This window comes from Eubalaena glacialis, chromosome 7, assembly GCF_028564815.1.
Source record: "Eubalaena glacialis isolate mEubGla1 chromosome 7, mEubGla1.1.hap2.+ XY, whole genome shotgun sequence".
In the NCBI taxonomy this organism is placed as follows: Eukaryota; Metazoa; Chordata; class Mammalia; order Artiodactyla; family Balaenidae; genus Eubalaena; species Eubalaena glacialis.
Window position 1 is genome coordinate 72,856,329 of NC_083722.1, and position 21,176 is coordinate 72,877,504.

Below are 21,176 nucleotides of genomic sequence, written 5' to 3' on the forward strand. Positions count from 1 at the left end.
TTACTCACATGGCTGTTAGCTGGAGGCTTCTGTTCCTCCCCACGTGTGCCTCTCCACAGCAGCAGCTATCGCCAGGGTGAGTAAACCCAGTGTGACCAAGACAGAAACTGTAGTGTCTTTTGTAATCTAATCTTAGAAATGGCATACCATTATTTCTGCCATCTATTCTATTGGTCACATAGCCCAAGCATGGTACAATGTGGAAGGTGACTACACAAGGGTGTGAATACTAGGAGGTGGGGATCACTGGAGCCATCGCCCTGAATTAGTAATTAAAAACTACTCACAAAAAAACGCCCTGGTTGAGACGGCTTCCCTGATGAAATCTACCAAACATTTAAAGAAGAATGAAAATCAATTCTTCACAAACACTTTCAAAAATATTAAAGAGAGGAGGATACTTCCCAACTCATTGTATGAGACTAATATAAAACTAGACAAAGACATCTCAAGAAAGGAAAACTACTGACCAGTATCTTTTCTGAATATGGATGCAAAAATCCTCAACAAATGTTTACATATGTGCCAGCATATAAAACTCATTATATACCATGACCAAATGGGATCCATCTCAGGAATGCAACATTGGTTTAACATCCAAAAATCAATTAATGGAATACATACATAACAACAGAATTAAAAAAATAAAACCACATGATCATCAATAGATGCAGAAAAATCACTTGGCAAAATCCAACACCCTTTCACGATAAATCAAACACTCAACAAATTAGGAATAGAAGGCATTTTCCTTAATCTGATAAACGACATCAACAAAAACCGCACAGCTAAGACCATGCTTAATGGTAAAAGACTGGATGCTTTTCCCTAACTAAGGCCAGGAACAAACAAGGAAGTCTGCTCTTCCACTTCTATTTAACATTGTACTGAAGGTTCTAGTCAGGACAATTAAGCAAGGAAAAGAAATAAAAGGCAGCCTGATTAGAAAGGAAGAAGTAAAACTTTATTGTAGAGGACATGATCTCATATGCAGAAAATCCTACGGAATCAACTAAAAAGCTATTAGAACTAATGAGTTCAGCAAGGTTGGAAGATACAAGATCAGTACACAAAAACCAATTCAGATTCAGAACAATCTGAAAATGAAATTAAGAAAACAATTCCATTCGTAAGAATAAAGAAGAATAAAATATTAGGAATAAATTTTACAAAAGGGAGTATAAAACTTACACTCTGAAAACTACAAAAATATTGCTGAAAGAAGATATAAACACATGGAAAAACATTCTAAGTTTAAGGATTGGAAGACTTAATATTGTTGAGATGGCAAAACTCCCCAAATTGATCTACAGATTTAACACAATTCCTATCAAAAATCCCAGCTGATTTCTTTTTTTTTAAATTAATTAATTTATTTATTTATTTTTGGCTGCATTGGGTCTTCGTTGCCGCGTGCGGGTTTTCTCTAGTTGCGGCGAGCGGGGTCTACTCTTTGCAGCGGTGAGCAGGCTTCTCATTGCGGTGGCTTCTCTTTTGCAGAGCACAGGCTCTAGATGTGTGGGCTTCAGTAGTTGTGGCACGAGGGCTCAGCAGTTGTGGCTCACGGGCTCTAGAGCGCAGGCTCAGTAGTTGTGGTGCACAGGCTTAGTAGCTCCATGGCATGTGGGATCTTCCCAGACCAGGGATCGAACCCATGTCCCCTGAATTGGCAGACAGATTCTTAACCACTGCACCACAGGGAAGTCCCCCAGCTGATTTCTTTATAGAAATTCACAAGCTGACTCTAAAATTAATATGGAATTGCAAAGGATACAAAATAGCCAAAACAATCACCAAAAAGAAGACCAAAGTAGGTAGACTCATACTACCCAATTGCAAAACTTACCACAAAGGAACAGTAACCATGACAGTGTAGTACTGGCATAAGGACAGACATACAGAACAATGGAACAGAACTAAGAGCTGAGAAACAAAACTGTATATCTATGGTCAACAAATTTTCAACAAGGGTGCCAAGACAATTCAATGGGGAAAGAATAGACTTCAAAAAATGGAGCTGGGACAACTGGATATCCACATGAAGAACAATGAATCTGGACCCCTACACCTTTCACCATACACAAAAATTAACCCACAGTGGATCAAAGACCTCAATATAAGAGCTAAAACTATATAAAATTTTTAGAAGAAAACATAAGGATAAATCTTCATGACCTCAGATTTGGCGATGGATTCTTAGATATGACACCAAAGCTTGAGCAACAAAAGAAAAACTAGATAAACTGGACATCATCAAAATTAAAAACTGGGCTTCCCTGCTGGCACAGTGGTTGAGAATCCGCCTGCCGACGCAGGGGATACGGGTTCGAGCCCTGGTCTGGGAGGATCCCACGTCCCGCGGAGCAACTGAGCCCGTGCGCCACAACTACTGAGCCCACATGCCACAGCTACTGAGGCCCGCGCGCCTGGAGCCCGTGCTCCACAACGGAAGAAGCCACTGCAATGAGAGGCCCGTGCACCGCAGCGAGGAGCGGCCCCCGCTCGCTGCAGCTGGAGAAGGCCTATGCGCAGCAACAAAGACCCAACGCAGCCAAAAATAAATAAATTTAATTAATTAATTATTAAAAACTTTTGTGCTCCAAGGACACTACCAAGAAAATCAGAAGACAACCCACAAAATGGGAGAAAATATTTGCAAATCATAAATCTGATAAGCGTCTAGTATGTGGAATATATAAAGAATTCTTACAGCACAACAAAAAGATCAACCAATTAGAAAATGGTCAAAGGATCTGAATACACATTTCTCCAAGGAAGATATACAAATAGCCAATAAGCACACGAAAAGATAAAAAGATAATCAACATCATCAGCCATTAGGAAAATGCACATCAAAATCACCACAAGATACCATTTCACACCCATTAGGTTAGCTATAATTGTTTAAAAAGGGAAAACAAGTGTTGTCAAGGATGTAGTGATTACAAACCTCATAGGTTACTGGTGGGAATATAAAATGTTGCAGTTGCTTTGGAAAACAGCTTGGCAATTCCTCAAATGATTAAACAGTTACCATATGATCAGCAATTCCAATCCAGGTTACATTCCTTCATCTACACAAAATCTTGCACAGGAATGCTTTAGAAAGCATTATTTACAATAGTTTGAAAAAAAAAGGGGGGGACCAACCCAAATGTCCGTCGACTGATGAATAAACAAAATGCAGTGTATCCATACAAAATATTACATGCCCATTTAAAGAACGAAGCTCTAATCCATGCCAAAAAATGCATGTACCTTGTAAACACTGGGCCAAATGAAAAAAGCCAGTCACAAAAGACCACATATTAACATGATGATTCCATTTATACGAAATGTCCTGAATAGGTAAATTTATAGAGACAGAAAGTAGACTTAGTGGTTGCTTAGGGCTGGGGTGGATAAGGAGATGGGGGTGAAATCTAAGGAGTACTGAGTTTCTTTATGAGGTGACAAAAAATATTCTAAAATGGACTCTGGTGATGGCTGTACATATATGTAAATATACTAAAATCCACTCAATTGTACATTTTAAATGGGTGAATTGTATGGTATGTGAATTACATCTCATTAAAGCTTTCTTTAAAAATTACATACATCTGGGACAGCCAATGACTGGAGAGTGGTACAGAACATCAAGTACTAGATCATCTGGAACCAGTTATGGGCGCCTTATAAGTTAGATAGCAAAAAAGAAACCATATATAAGTGGAAACAAATAACATGAGCTCTCAACCTGATTAACTCTGACATGGAGCTATCGACTACTGCTTTGAGGTGCTTCTGCAGTCCATCCCTCCCACCACTTCCAGCTCTAGGCAACTACAAATAGGCTTTTTTTGTCTCTATAAATTAGTTTGAATTTTATACAAATTGGGTAAAAGTTATAGTTTTCTTTTTTTTTGTCAAATGAGAATAATATATACTTGGCAGAGTTAGGTAAGAAACGCAGATAATATGTATATTGAGGCTCTAGTACTGTGCCTGGCACAAAATAGGCATTTGACAAATGGTGCTATTAGTACTATAATAATTCCTTTTGGAAGAATTAAGGTTCTAAGGTACTACTGATCATTTAGTCCTCAATGAATATGAATTTCAGCTTATTTACTCAAAACAGGTTTTGAAGGGGAGAAAACAAAGGGGCACCTGCCTCAGAAGAAGGGATAAATAGAGAGGAGAAAGGGTCAACTAAATGTTCAGGGGAAATAATTACACCTTGGTTGTGCTTTACAAGCTATAATTAGGCTGAAATGTTTTATCTGAGTGGTGATTGTGGCTTTTCCATGTTTATGTCATAGTTCACATTCAGCAGTCACAAGCAAGCCTTGCACTTACCAGTCCGGATAGGATTCACCACTTGCTCGGGTTCAAAGCAAAAGTTTGTATTTTCTGGCCAGTTCTGGCTGTTCTGATATCCCTGGTAGGCCATTTTCTCTTCAAGGAATTCAGTTGGAGACCCTTCAAATAGAAACAGGAAACAAAAGTTATAAGGTACCACTGTTGACATCTGATTTTTTTTGGCTTTTGTAAATAATGCTGCTATGAACATTCAAGTACAGGTTTTTGTGTGGACATACGTTTTCAATTCTATTGGGTATATATGCTCAGCAGTTGAACTGCTAGGTGATACAGCAATTCTATGTTTAACATTTTGAGGATCTGCCAAACTTTTCCATAAATGTATATAAATGGCTGCACCAGTTTATAATCTCACCAGTAATGTCTGAGGGCTTCAACTTCTCCACCAACACCTGCTATTATCTTTTTTTATTTTAGCCATTCTAGATATGGGTGTGATGTGGTATCTCATCATGGTTTTGATTTGCATTTCCCTGATGACTAATGATGTTATGTATTATTTCATGTGCTTATCTAAGGTCACTTTTATGTTTTTTTTCCCCCAAAGAAAGGTTTATTCAAATAATTTACCCAATTTTAAATTAAGCCACTTGGTTTTTTTTATTACTGAAATGTAAGATTCACTTTCTTGATGATGTCCTTGGAACACAAAAGTTTTTAATTTCAGTGAAGTCCAGTTTATCTACTTTTTTGGTCATCTGTGCTTTCGGTGTCATATCTAAGAAACCACTGACTAATCTAAGGTTACAAAGATTTATGCCCATGTTTTCTTGTAAGAGTCTTATAGTTTTACCTCTTACACATACGTATATGATCCATTTTGGGTTAATTTTTTATATGGTGTTAGGTAGGGGTCTTAACTTCACTCCTTTGCATACAGCTATCCAGTTTTCCCAGCACCATTTCTTGAAAAGACTGTGTTTCCCCCATTAATTTATCTTGGCACCCTTGCTGAAAAATGTAGGAGTTTACATCTAGACTTTGACAGTTTCTTAAAATGTTAAACTTAGACTTATCACACGACCCAGCAATTCTACTCCTAGGTGTCTACCCGAGAGAAATGAAAACAAATATCTATACAAAGACTAATATATGAATGTTCACAGCCATGTTATTCATAATAGCTAAAGACTGGAAACAAACCCAAAATTCATCAACTGATGAATGGATAAACAAAATATGGTACATATACTGGAATATTATTCAGCTGTAAACGGGAATGAAATACTGATAAACACCTCAACATGGATGGATGAACTTTACAAGCATTAAGCTAAGTGAGAAAAGCACGACATGAAAGACTATATGCTGTATGATTCTGTTTATATGAGTTTTCTAGAAAAGATAACTATAAAGATAAGAAGCAAATCAGTGGTTGCCTAGACTGTAAATAGAGATGGGGATTGAGTGTAAATGGACTCAAGATAACTTTAAGGGTGGTAAAAAATTTTTTTGAAAAATGGATTGTGGTGATGAATGCACAACTATATAAATTTACAATGGGTGAATTTTATAGTATGTAAATTATATCTCAATAAAGTGGTTAAAAAAAAAAATCTAGGACTCCCAGGTATGTGCCTTTAGCGTATACTTCCCTTGTTGGGGGTTATGAATTTTTGTGGAGAAGGGTATGGAAGTGAGTGAGGAAAGAAGTTTTGAAAGGCTGAATAGCTACAGTACAAACACGGTTGAAGTTTCCCTACTGCCCTGTTTCTGGAAAAAAGACTAGGACTTTAAAAAGATGTACCTGGGAGAAGGAGAAGGCTCAGCCACAGGGTACTTCAAAAAGATCCACATACCTGCTGCTAATCTCAAGACAAACTTCGAGGGTAAGTGGCAGAACTGTCCCTCCTTTATTACTAGCTAACTCATCAGGTTGCCTTGAAGTGCAAATTTTCCCCTTCAAGATTGTCCTTTATTTTCATGTTTCATAGAATCACCTAAATCTGATTTCAACTACATGAAGCATTTGAGGAAAGAGGAGGAAGAGGAATGAAACAAAAAAATTTATCCTAGATTACATTCCCTGAAATGTTCCTTCAGGAACACATCCCAAGAGAATGTTAGATATCTGAGGCTATTTTTTTTTCTATAAACATTTTTACTTAAGCATAATAAATCTGTGGACTTTAAGTTATCTTCCATGCCTGCGAGAATGGAAGGGGGATAATATACTGTATTTTTACTTAAGATATTTCAATTATAATTTTATAATTAAAACTCTTCTTATGTAAGTGAAATGCCTAATCTCTGAGAAACATATCTGCTGAAGGTAGACTGTACATGACAAAGCCTCCCAAGTTCTACCTGTCAAAGAGAGCCTCTAGCAGTTGTTCTTCTCTGAAGAAGGTTCCAGGCCTCCAGACCTGCACACAACTAAGAAACTTCTGCTATAAGTTATAAGAGAAGGAAGCAAATCAATTCTTCAGGAGAGACTTTTTCTAAAATTTAGGCAGTATCTGTCATGAATATCTTTTTAAGATGGAAACTGATCATCATAATCATCTTTCATCAATAACAGTTTACAATGGATGTAGAGGATGTTCCACACATAGCTATTCCCTAGGTCAACTATCAATAAATGACAAAGGTACAGAAGTAAATACACCATTAGTTATGGTACAACCTGGGGACAGGGAGAAGAGAAAAACTCAGCAATACAGCTCAGCTATGGCATCTACTACCAGAAGGGACTTAAAACATCCTGCAATGTGGCCCTGGAAAACTCATGTCTAAGACCTCCAGAGGCTGAAATGCAACCTCTCCATCCCCTCAAAGCACTCCCTCCCTCCCCCTTTTGGTCTCTCCCCAGGATTCTTTCTCTTTTCTGTCCCTCCTTTGGCTTTAAGAGAGCCAACTTTAAATGGCATTTCAACACAAGGAAGTTCTCCAGAGCTGACTATAGTCCAACTGGGTTAACTGTGTGATTTAATATTCTGTAGTAGCTTATATGTACTCATCATTATTTCAGCAGATATATAGGGCCAGTTTGATAACTGCCACATTCTGATTTTTAGGTGGTGCTGGAGAAAAAGTCTCAAGGCTGACGGAAACAAAAGACGTAAAATCCTCAGGAGAGCAATAAGACAGCAAGAACGAATCAACTGGTGATTATGCAGCTCTGAATTAACAGCACCAAGAAATATGAAATATTAAAGAAAAAAACAGAGATTGAGGTTCTTCACTTCAGTTTTCCCCAGGCAAACTTCCCACCTTTTCAATACTTTTTGATCTCTTTCCCTATCTTCTGTACACTGCTGGTGTACATGATTTGGGTTATTTACAGGGAGTCCAAAAAAAGAAATAGAAAAACAAGAAGCACCAATAAGAATTATTTTACTCTGAATTATTAATTGACAGATAGATTTCTTATAAACAGTATTAGTGGTCATAATTTGCATATTACTAACAAAAAAAACAAATCTGTGACCGCTTCTATTTCATGTCCTTGGCTCTTTCCTTATCCGCCCCCCCTCCCCTGCCCCAGCGGCAACCTTAGAATTTTAGAGAAGAAGGCACCTAGGAGATCACCTAGTCCAAGCCCCTGAAGTTTAAACCATATCTCATTCAATTATCTATTTAAGCACCTGCTATGTGCCAGTCACTGTTCTAGGTATTAGTGATACAGCAGCAAACCAAACGGTGAAAGGTCTTGCTCTCATGGACACTGATCACTATCATCACCATTACACTGTACTTGGGCATGACGAAAACTGAGCAGCAAGTATTAGTCTAGCTGAGGGTTTAAGATATACCCAACAATGCAAATCTCTGCAAGCCTCAGTTTTCACATCTGGTACCTGCCTTACTTACTTCAAAAGGCTGAGGGAGGATATGTGAAAGTGCTTAGAAAACTATGAAGAACATGATAGTCCCACAACTATAATGGGTCATTTGGGTAAGTGTCTACAATAACACGTACTAAGTGTTGCTACCGGAGTTTAAAGGTCACATAATATGGTCATGGGATGATCTGGAATATTTTCCACAGGAGATTAGAATTTAACTGGACCTGGAAGGATAGTTAGGAGGATATAATTAAATGGAGCTGGGAGACTGAGAAAGAGACAAAGTGGAGAAGATATCCAGCAGAGGAAAATATGAGTTAAGACCACAGGCAAGAATGGGAAAGTAAGGAGCACACCAATTTGGCTGGAACACACTTACTGGGGGCAGCAGTTCTCCATAGAGGGCAGCTAGAGAATAGCTAGGGTGTCAAAGGCCAAACAGAGTGGCATCCAAGAGTTGTCTGCCTGTATCCTATCTAAAGGGAACCACCCCAGTCCCTTCCAGGTGATCCTGGTATGGCTGTCCATCGTGGTACTTTGCTTTCCTGGCCAAACGAGTATACTTGTGATTCAGGCAGACCCAAAGTCCTTTGGGGAAATCTGATATACAGACATTTTGGATCTTGAGCCATAAGGCTACACTACACCTGGGCTGCCAGTAATCATTCTTCCCACCTTGAAAGAGTCTGCCTGAGAATGAAGCCAAAGAGGGGGCAGCGACGACAGAGGGAGAGAAGGAAGAATGGAAAAGAGGGAGGAAGAGTGGGAGAGAGGAGAAAATGGAGGAGTAAGGGAGAAAGAGAGGTAGAGGAAGAGAGAAAAAAGGGGGAGAAAAGCAAGAGAGAAGAAAGAGACTTTTGAGCCAAATATGTTATTCTAAAAGCTTTACATGTTTAAAAAAAAAAAACTAGCTGTAGGCAGCCAACAAAGATGTAAATGCAATGCCCAGTTCCTTTAATTGAGAAAAAGTCTAAAAAGTAAGAAATACGTATTTTGCCTAGAGCTGTCTAAAGGTTTCTTCACATGCTAGAAATCTAAATCAGAAAGAAATATGATATTAAAGAAAGAAAACTGGACTGCAAATCAGGAGATCTAGATTCCAGTCCTGGCTCTGTCACTTAACTTTGGGTGTGACCTTGAGACTTTTAGAACCACAAACCATTCATCTATAGTAAAACACCAAACCAAACCAAAACAAATCCACAAAAAAAACATGAAACACAATAGGGTTGTGCTATATAATTTTTAAAATGCATTTTAATTCTAAAATTAAATTTTAAGACCTTTGATTTATCTATTCATTTTTATATCCCCCCAAAACCTGGCAAGATATAATTTGTGCATAAGTACTCAGCAGGAAGTACTGGTCATTTGCTTAAGCCAGAAGAATTACAATGAATCAAAGAACAAACCACAGTGTCATTGGGAAGGTTCACAAGCATATGGAGGAGGGAAGAAGAAAAAGTGGTAAAAACCTGGATAAATAAAGGGGAAGGGGGGGAAGGGATAAATTAGGAGGTTGGGATTAACATATACACACTACTGTATAGCACAGGGAGCTATACTTAGTATTTTGTAATAAACTATAAGGGAAAAGAATCTGAAAAAGAATATATATATATATATACACACACACACAAACACACATATATACACATATGTATAAACTGAATCACTGTGCTGTACGCTGGAAACTAACACAACACTGTAAATCAATTATACTTCAATTAAAAAAAAAAGAAAGAAGATTCTCTGTTGGTTTGATTTCTCCCAAGTCCCTGGTGTTTTAATAGAATATATGCTTAATAATTCTCTTTGGAAAAAAAAACCTGGATAAATAAATAGTTCTTAAAATTAGTAAAAACAGGGACTTCCTTGGTGGTGCAGTGGATAAGAATCCGCATGCCAATGCAGGGGACACGGGTTCAATCCCTGGTCCGAGAAGATCCCACATGCCGCGGAGCAACTAAGCCCGTACGCCACAGCTACTGAGTCTGCGCTCTACAGCCTGTGAGCCACAACTACTGAGCCCACGTGCCACAACTACTGAAGCCCGCGTGCCTAGAGCTCATGCTCCGCAACAAGAGAAGCCAACACAATGAGAAGCCCGCTACAATTAAGAGTAGCCCTCGCTCACCGCAACTAAAGAAAGTCTGCGCGCAGCAGTGAAGACCCAACGCAGCCATAAATAAATAAAAAAAATATTTATTTTAAAAACTTTTTAAAAATTAGTAAAAATATTTTTAAAACAGTAAGATTTCATAGGATTAATTTATCTCAGTTCTAAAATAAACTTTAAAAGGCTGTGATTCTCCTTACATTTCTTACCCTTTTGGAAAAAAGTAGTTTTTAATCAGAGAAGTGGGTACATTTTGCCAGCACATTCTGGGGAAGGAACATGCAACTCTGGTTATCTCCCCTCCACACTGGTGCTGCAGCACAGCCTAGAGAGGCTCTCCTGGGAGCAACATTCAGAACAGCCTCCGGCCAACAGTGTTATTTTTAAACAGCATGTTTGACAGAGGCTCACTCCCACATCTTCATTCAGTGTTAACTGACCTAGATTTCCTTCTTAAAACTCAAGCAAAAGCAGGAAAACTCCCTTGCACAAACAACAGCCTTCAGAATAAACGTGGTGGTTTTTTTTTTTTAGCATAATTGCAATCTACTCAGAGAGTCTATTTCAGTAAAAGAATGAAAAATGAAATTCAAAACAAGAAGCAATTTACTTAATGCACTGGAAACAACCCTAGATACCTTGGTTCTCCTATAAACGTAGAATGGGAAAAAATAGTGGCCAGTTTCTATTTCTGTGAAATTGGAAGCATTTAACAGAAGGGGCAAATGGCTAAATATTTAAAAAGTATCAATTAATCAAGTAGTAATATCTGTATATGTATCAAAGCCAGAATAATTCTATCAGGTAACACCCATTCCAAGTCTAAGACAGACCAAGAGATCTTAATATTTAAGAGAATATAAAAAGTTCAGGGCTTCCCTGGTGGCGCAGTGGTTAAGAATCTGCCTGCCAATGCAGGGGACACGGGTTCGAGCCCTGGTCTGGGAAGATCCCACATGCCGCGGAGCAACTAAGCCCGTGAGCCACAACTACTGAGCCTGCGCGTCTGGAGCCTGTGCTCCGCAACGGGAGAGGCCGCAACAATGAGAGGCCCGCGCACCGCGATGAAGAGTGTTCCCCGCTTGCCGCAACTAGAGAAAGCCCTCACACAGAAACGAAGACCCAACACAGCCAAAAATAAATTAAAAAAAAAAAAAAAGAAAAAGTTCATTGATATGGTTTCAGATTCTACATTGCAAATAACCTTTAAGAAACTACCACTTGTCCAGTTTTGATGCCAAATCAAAGAATATCCAGTTATCGGAAAAAAAAAAACTATCAAAATACCCTTTCTCTTAGCTTACATATATATGTGAAATGGATTTTCTTCATATACTTCAACTCAAACAACATATTGTGACAGATTGAATGCAGCTGTCTTCTATTAAACCAGACAGTTCACCAGAACTAAACTTCTTAAAAGAAGTATACTTACTAAACTTTTTAAAAGAAGTATACTTATTAAACTTACTAAACTTACTAAACTTTTACTAAAGTTTTACTTACTAACTTTAAGTTAGTAAGCTTTTACTAAACTTTTTTTAAAGAAGTATACTTATTAAAAACATTGGGAGGGGAGAATGTTAACATTAACGTATAATGAATTTATTGTTATTTTAATGAATACTTTTTTTTTTTTTGAATACTTTTTTAAAGTCTCTCAGTTGTAATATCTAATTTGAAAAATATTGATAGATATAACCCATATAAACAAAAGCTCTTTGGGGTCCTTAAAAATTCTGTAAATAGCTTTACTGAGGTACAATTAACATACAATAAGCTCCACATATTTAAACTGTATACTTTGATTAATCTTGACTATGTATGCCATCACCACAAGAGAGAGAACCTATTCATCACCCTCAAAAGTTTCCCAATTTTTAAGAGTGAAAAGTGGTCTTGATACCAAAAAGTTTGAGAGCTGATGCCTTAAGAGTATTTAGAGACATTCTCCCTCTGGAGAATTCTGCTATTTACCTGGAGAGTCAGGTAAAAAGATAAAGAAGCAAAGAAGAGCATAGATTGGGGCAGTAGACTAAGGTTCTAGTCCAGCTCTTTGGAGAGACCTTAGTTATTAACTCATTTAATTCCTTCAAACCTCAATGTTCTCACCCATATCATCAAAACATTGTACCAATATCTGGTATCTAAGCTCCCTTCCACTTATAAAAGTCTATTATATTAGTCCACACCTCTCCATACTACACTGTAGGCTTATGTATTACCACTATCATTCTTCTAGCCCCCTCCCCCAACACCTCCCCCTTCTCTCCCCCCGGAGTCAAGAAGTCGAAGAAAAAGTTCAGGCTTCACTATGTTTTTGTGATAGAAATTTAGCCATCTGAGAAATGAGAAAATAATACAATATCTCACTAAGGGCTAAACTGTACGATGAAGATGTTTAAAGTACACACGTAAAGAGAAGTAAGAAAATTAATGCTGGCAAGAGGGCTTCACAGATAAGACAGGAGGCAATCTTTGAATATGCTATTTTCAATTACTGTTGACACTATAATACATGTGAGAATGTCTTAGATTATTATTACAAATATAAAACAAAATTGGCCAGGGAAATAACGTGTATATCCATACATACATTGATTGTAGAAAGACAAAGCAGTCGTGGCAAAATGCTACTGATTGGTGAATCTGGAAAAACATACAAATTTCTTTGTTTTATTTGTTCTTTTCTTTCATTTGTCTGTATATTTGCAATTATTTCAAAATAAAAATTTAAGTACTTCTATTTTCTAAAAATAGAAAAAAAAGTGACAGAAGAAAGCTAACTCCTTTCTCAGATTTTCCACCAACTCTACTTTCTTTAATAAAATAGATTTAAATGCTCATACCCAACTATATTAGGATGTCTTTCTCCTCTGTACTAAACAGGTAAAAAGCCCACCAACCTTCCTGATTTGAATAATATTTGACCATCCCTAAAATGGCCGGAGACTTTTTTTAAAGACTTCCAGAGCTCTAACAATATTTGAAAACAATGAAGCATTGAAGGTCTCAAGCAGGAAAGAGATGATGACTTTGACTTAACAGTTTCTTTTCGGTTTGCTGTAAAACAAACCAGCATGCTTGTCTTGGAAATGTCATTTTAAAAAAAGCCACACAGTATGCTCGTTTTGCTTAAACCAGAAATCCTGCAGGATGCTCCCCAGAGTGGGCTCAGGTGAAGGATACCACCATGAGGCCACAATACACCTTAAGTTAGCAATAGTTTAGCTATAAACACTACATTGTTTTCAGCTGTTCCTTTTACCTCCCATGACACTCGACTATCATATTGAATGTACACTGTTCCTATAAAAACATGTATCTCTACACAACTTCCTTTCTTGTTCTCCAAAGAGGTTGTTACATATACTCTCTTCTCCAGCATTTTCCATTCCAACATATAAACTCTTACTTTATAGAAAATAATATTCTTCCACTGCCCTGTCCTCTATTGCAAACTTACCTACATGAGTCCACCATTACCCCTTTCCTTCCTATTTATGAGGGAGGTATAATCTTCCACCTTTTTTTTAATTAAAAAAAAAAAAAAAACCCGCCCAACCAGAGAATATAAGAAATGCATTCTTATATTCTCCTTTCCAAGGACAGCATTTATGCAAGTACACCCTTCATACTGTCCCTTGCCATTCAGTCCTCCAGCCTCCTAGACTTGCTTTTTAATCTCTACTCTCCTCCTCTGGTTATAAGCACAATTAAATCTCAAGCATCTTTAAAACATAAAATCCAAACTGTATTAAAGAAAAAAAATCCCCTATAGAAGAATCTATGGATTAAAAGAAATTTAGATTCTAATTCTAACAAACCAGTCATTAAAAAACAAACAAATGAGATAACTGGGCAAAATACTGGTGAACTGAATACTGACTGGACATCTGATGTTATGAATTGGGGTGTGTGTGTGAATGGGTAATTATGTTTTAAAAAGGAATCGATTTTTAGAGATACAGACAGGTATAAAGATAGGATAATATGATGCCTAGAATTTGCTTCCAAAAAACATCTAGGGTTGGGTGGAGGGACAGATTGTCCATCTGTTTGAAAAGTTGAACAACCAACTAAAGAGTCTCTGCCTCTAGTCTGACGCTCCTCTTCTTAGCATAAAACATGTTCATATTAGTCCCTGGTTTAAAACCCTTTAATGTTTCCCCATAACCTAGAGATTACAGAGCAAATTTATCACATAAGATCCTATATAAGCCAGTCTTAATGTTTCAGTGTCGTTCCCAGCTAACCATACTATTCCTTACCCACATCCCTCTACTCTTCCACGTGAGCTGCTCTATCCATCTAGAATACTTTACTTTGCTCCCCCATACTGTCTGCCTGCCCTAAGCTTACTCATCCTCCCAGCGTCACTCTCTAGGAAACGTCTGCGTGTACCACTCCTCTTAAACACAGGGACTTCTTTCCTCAGTGTTTGCATGGCAGCCTGTGCTTACACTAAACACGTGATACAAGACATTGCTCAATGGCTCTGTGGCTGGCCAACTGAGAGCAAGGAGTGTGTCTTCCCATTCAGTATTCCCAGCCCCATATGCTGTGCCTGACACCTAGATGGTGCCCAATAAATGGTTGTTGAATGAATAAATGACTGCAATTTGGAGGGGAAAAAAGTAATCTGGACATAAAAATACCGATAACTCTGGTGGGCTTTTCTTAAGAGATACAACCTGCAAATTAAGATTCTACTTTTTGCAATACCTTTGTTCCATTTAATTTTATTCACATTATATTTTTTGCTGAATACTAAAATATAATCAGTATATAATTTACTTTTTCCAAATGTTCAGGGCTATTAAACAATAGAAATTTATGTTAAACTAAATCAGCCTATTCAAAGACTTAAGTCTGCCTGGTCAGAGCAGATTAATACACTTGAGAGTAAAAACAGTACAATTAATAATTATGTCAGGGCAACAGACATCATAAACCATGACTGTTGTGTACCTGTGACATGACAGACAGCTACCCTAAGTAGAGAGAGATAAAAACGAGGCTCTTTCTTCAGACAAAATAGGAATTAAAATATTCCCTCAAAATAGCAATAACTCATAATAAGCCCCATTTCTATTTTCACATTCTGCTAAACAGGGTATATAAATGGAAGTATTTAAATTATTTTGGTTTAAAGCCAGAAAACATTTTACAAGTAGCCATAATCAAAATTCAACTGTGGTAGAAATCACATGTGAACATTAAACTGCATTCATGTCCACAGCCCATATTTCACTGACTTCTACTCATTCTGCCAATTTGTTCCAGACAACTATGGATACTTGACATTCCAGCTCTAAACTGAGAATGAAAAAACACTTTCCCAAGTAGGGCAAATTATTCATGGATATTTAACATTCTCATTATAGAATATGATCTGGAACACTACAACACACACGAATCAAGAAGGAAATTAATGTCCAAACAATTTACTCTCTTACTGTTTCTGGTTCCCTCAGATTCAAAAAGATTTCTTCATACTCTGATAACAAGTCTGTCAGCAGTGTGGGGTCTTGGAAGGGTTTGGTTTCCCACGACTTTTGTACCCCTTCCTCTTCCGGACATAGAGCTAACATGTAGTGAGATCTTCTATCCGGGGCAGCACAGAGAGGCAGCCAGCTAGGTGCAGGGTGAGGTTTCAATCCCCCTCCTCTCCACACACAACCAGAGGCACGTTTCTTTCCTACTCTGCCTAACTACCATACGACGACGACGAGGGAGGCAAGGCCAAATAATCTGCCAGAATCCTCCTAGACCCAACACACCTCTGTTTCTTTGGTTTACTAATGCCTGATAAAAGGATTATCACTGCAGGCACTTGATGCGGTAGCTTCCTCTCTGCTCTGAAAAAAATGCAACGAAAACTCACTTTTGTGCCCTCAAGTCGTAACTGTGGCCCACTCTTCTAAAGAAGGGTGTGTTAACAGTGCATGCAAACACACACCAAATCTTCAGAAGAGGGGTCCATCAGTGCCCTAGCAGGTGATCAATTTTCTTTAAGCCAAATGAAGGTATCCTTTAACTCAGCCATTTAGAATTTCACATTTAACAATTTCAATTGGTGGACCAGGTCAAATTACAGTTTTTCTTTAAGTTGAATGAATCAAACATAACAGAGGTACCAACAATTTAATGTTATCTTGAGCTGTACTTGTTTATTCCTTCAACAACCATTTAAGTATCCATACTATGTTCCAGGTTCCAGGGATAAAGCAATGAATAAAATGTGCCTGGTTCCAATGTGTTTTCTTCTCTTTTTGTTCCCGCGGTGCTCTGCTGCTGTGTGGGACACCGAATGGTGCTCACCCCCACGAGTTTTAGTGTCACCCCACAGGTGACTTCACGTTAGTTCAGCTGTCACCCCGGCCAACTCCTAGTGAGTTTCCTAGAGAGTTTTGTTGGTACCCCAGCAAGTGGTAGTCCTCAGCCTGTGGCATCTCAGGAACTTCTCCACACTCCAGTGGACTTCAAAGATATCTGAATCTCAGCCTTGGGTGGGCTCTCTTTTACATATATCCCTTTCTTATATACCCTGCCTCAGTTCCCATATCTGCTATTCCTCTATTCTTCAGAGTTCTCTTTACCCTTTAGTGGGTAATCTCTATGTGTTAGTAATTCTTCATATTAACTTTCCCTTGTTCAAATTACTATGTTTCTGTTTCCTGACTGGACCTAACACAGAATTGGTACCAAAAGCAGGGTGATTCCAGAAGACAGACTTACAAACATGGGATGTGGGGACTGATTTTTGTCACACCTTTGGGTTTAAGTGCAATGCTAACAAGCACATTACCAATGGGAAATAGGATGCTAGTAATCCATGGCACACAGTGGCAATACAATTAGTTGAGCTATCAACTGTGATTGTGTTGAAGTGTAAACTAAAGCAAGTACCTGGGGAGCCCAAGCAGCTGTTGTACTTGAATGTTATGGTGGCAACGATGACTACAATAACTGTAGTATGGATAGATCCTACTGAACACACTGAGTGCTCAGAGAAAGAAAATGACAAACTCAGGTCTCTCAAGCCCTGAGAGTTAGCCTGAAAACCAGAGAGTGTATATCACAGCCCCAAAGAATCTCTTATTTCCTGTAGCTACAGGTCTAAAATTGTTTACAATAAATTTTTTTTCATTACATAATTTGTTTAACTCACAGTCTCACCAAGTTTCTCATGTGAAGTTAGGACACTGACTGGAAAAGAATGGAATAATGACACTTGGAATGGAGACAACTAGTTATAGCTAGATGAAATTTATAATCTTGATGCCCCAAGTCACTCTGGGCCACACCAGAGAAGGAGCTGGCCCTTTGGTGCCTGAGATACTAGCCTTCCTGATTAAAATCCCTGAGAAAACTTCACCCGGGGCAGATGCTTTGAAAGAGGATGCTTATTTCCCTCGTCGCCCACCACAACCACCCTCTGTTGCCGGAGACCCATAACCAGGTCAAATCTCAGCATGCTCTAGGGCAGGGTTTGGTAAGCTACAGTCCATGGGCCAAATCCACCCAGCCACCTGTTTTTGTACAGCCCACAACCCAAGACTTTAGACTAGTTTTAGGTTCACAGCAAAACTGAACAGAAGGTACACAGATTTCCCAAATACCCCCTGTACCACCATCCACCCCCCTGCATCAACATCCACACCACTGTGGTACACTTTGTTACAATCAATGAACCTACACTAACACATAGGGTTATTACATTTTTTAATGGTTTAAAAAAATTAAAAGAGGATAGGGTTATTACATTTTTTAATGGTTTAAAAAATTAAAAGAGGAAAGAAAATTTGTGAAATTCACATTTCAGTGTCCACAAACAAATGGACACAGACACACTCGTTTGCTTACATACTGTCTAGGGCTGCTTTGTTGCTACAGCAGCAGAGTTGAGTATTTGTGACAGAGACCAAATGCCAACCCAGGTCTAGGGGAACAGGTACACACTATGATCCTGAAGGAAATAGCTTGCACAGCAAAAAAAGACTCTGGTAATAATATATTGGCAGAAACCTGGGGAACATGTGTAGACATAGATTCTAAGGACATTTGACCAAGGAGGGTAGAATATAATTCTATATTGGGCCTACTTTATTGATACAGGTTCACCTACTAGATATTCCAAATTTAATTAATTTATGCAGCTAGAAGTGGCTCTAACAGCTCACTCAGTTGGCTGACTAAAATTTGGACTCAACAGTGACCTACGTTTAATGAGAGAGAGATGCCAAAGTTTCCACGGCAGGGAATCCAAAGGCTTAGGAAGACGGAAATGTTCAATAGATTTTTCATCTGTGATCTAAGTTGCACAAGAATTCCCAGAAGGCACTGAGAAATACATTAGTCAGGGGGAGCACCTGCATCCTTGAAAAGCTCTGTGGTTGTTCTCCTGTGTAGTATGTACCTGTTCCCCTAGACCTGGGTTGGCAAACTTTATCTGTAAAGGGCCAGATGTAAATATTTATGCTTTGCAGGCCATACAGGCTCTGTCACAACCCGCAGGTATGACCATGGGGGATGTCATCACTGAAGTGGATTCTCTGATTCCAATAGGGATCATGGGATCCTAGAATAGCAGAGGCCAAGTGGCAGCACTTACTTGCCAAAGACAAGGTGGGTACATCTGCCATAAAAGGCAGCAGGGCTGTATTAGTAATCAGAATGACTTGGCCCACCAGGAGCTTTAGTGGTAGTTAATTGATTTCAGTGTTCCATAGGGAGCCTGCTAGAAAGTTTTTTCCTGTTGTATAGATCGATCTGTATAATAGGAAAAAACTTTACCCCTGGTAGTAAAAACTGTTCTTGATAAGTCAGGATCAAGATCTCTCATCCAGTTTCCAGACCCAAGTCAATTCACAAACCCAGGACCCCTTACGGAAGGATCCTGCATTGTTCCCACAAGTACATACTGTGAATCCTACCTCTACGCTTCCCCAAAGGCCACTTACAAGAGTGACTATTGATTAGAGAAAAGGAAATACCCGGACCTTTTAGGGATAACTAATTCCTGAGGTTCCAAAGTGCCACTGTGGCCGACCAGTCAAAGTGAGGGCTTATGGTAGTCAGGTAACAGATGGAGTGCTTAACTCAAGTCCAACTCACAGTGGACCCAATTGTTCCATGGACCCATTTTGTGGTTATTTCCTTAGTTCCTAGATGAATAATTGAGAACAGACATAATTGACAAGGGTCTTTAAAATAGGGAGAGCTGAGTGGGAATCACCTAGAACATCCCCTCCCTACTAAGATATTAAACCAGAAGCAATACTGCGTACCTAGGAGATTTAAAGAGATTAATGCCACTACCACAGACCTGAAAGAAACAAAGGTGGGTGATATCTACCACATTCGCATTTAACTCATCAGTTTGGCCAGTGCAGAAGTTGGATGGATCTTGGAGAATGACTATGGATAATCCTAAACTTAATTAGATTTTTCCATCTGGCAGCTGATACACCAGCATCTTTACTGGAGTAAATTAACATGGTCCCGGCACTTGGCATACTGCTACTGACTCAGCTAGTGTCTTTTTTTTCTATACTCATTTGCAAGGACCACCAGAAGCACTTTGCTTTTACCTGCCCTTTATATGCCTCTGAGTCTTGCCTCGGGCCTACATCAGTTCTCCTATAATATAGCCCACAGTGATGCTGAACAAAAAATATCACACAGGCCCACTATATATTGTTGGCATTATACTAATTGGGTCTGATTAGTAGGACATAGCAAATATATGATCCAGTAGGTCCAATGATAGTTGAAGTGTCCATGGCAAATAGGGATGCTGAATGGGGCCTCTAGCAAGCAAAAATAACAGAATTAGAGAGCCCAAACCTCTACATTTTGGGAGAAAATCTATATTCTGCAGACAACTATTCACCTTTAAAAAGAAATAGCTTCACGCTTGCTATTGGGCCTTGCTAGAGACTAAATGCCTAACCATGGGGCATAATGTGATCACACGACCCTGAGCTACTCATCATGAACTAGATGTTGTCTAACTCACGCAACCATAATGGTGGGCATGTGCAGTACCAACCCATCATCAGGAGGAAACATGTAAGAGACCAAATTCAAGCAGGTCCAAAGATATGAGTAAGTTACCTAAGCAGGTGGCTCAGACTCCCTCAACTCTGACTCCTGTTGCAAAGCCCCCTCTCCCTTAACCCACGCCAAGAGCCTCCTAAGAGTTCCATATGACCAGCTGAATGGGGAAGTCTGGTTTACATATGGATCTGCACAATATGCTGGTACAGATGCAGCACTACAGCCCCACTTAAAGGTAACCCTGAAGGACTGTTGACAGAAAATCCTCCAAGCAGGTGGAACTTTGAGCAGCACATCTGGTTGCCCCTCTGCCTGCAGTGAGAGATGGTCAGAGCACAGATTTACATTGTTTATACTAACATATTTGTGCCCCATGTGACTAATCATTAAAGGGCACTCATTGTAAAGGAAGCCCTTAATAAGCAGGTTGACAAAATGACATGCTCTATGGATATCAGTCAGCCTCTTGCCCCAGCCACCAGAGTGCTTCCTCAATGGCAGGGAGAGAGGCTATGTATTGGATCAACAACATGGACTTCCCCTAAACAAGGCTGATCCGGCTAAAGTTACTGCCAGGTGTGTCTAATCTGCCAATAGCACAGACCCAAACTCAGCCTCCTATAGGGTACCATTCCCAGGGAGACCAGCTAGTTGATTACACTAAACTTACATCATGGGGGGACTGTGGGAGCAGTTAGGGAGGGGCAGAGATTTGTCCTCAGTGGACTAGACATGTATTCTGGATATAGATTTGCCTTCTCTGCCTACCTTGCTTCTGCCAGTGCTCATAAAATGCCTGATCCACCATCATAACATTCCACACAGCACTGCTTCCAATCAAT

At 39.0% G+C, this 21,176-nt stretch overlaps 1 protein-coding gene across 5 annotated transcripts in view; it reads right to left on the bottom strand.

The window, feature by feature from the left end:
• The window catches only part of MAP4 (microtubule associated protein 4), a 113,464-nt gene that overhangs the window by 54,100 nt on the left and 38,188 nt on the right, over window positions 1–21,176 (bottom strand). For all 5 annotated transcript variants that reach the window (XM_061196680.1, XM_061196682.1, XM_061196685.1 and 2 more), the window contains one exon: window positions 4,339–4,461. In XM_061196680.1, the coding sequence (XP_061052663.1) occupies window positions 4,339–4,461 (123 nt within the window). The remainder of the gene's footprint in view (window positions 1–4,338; window positions 4,462–21,176) is intronic.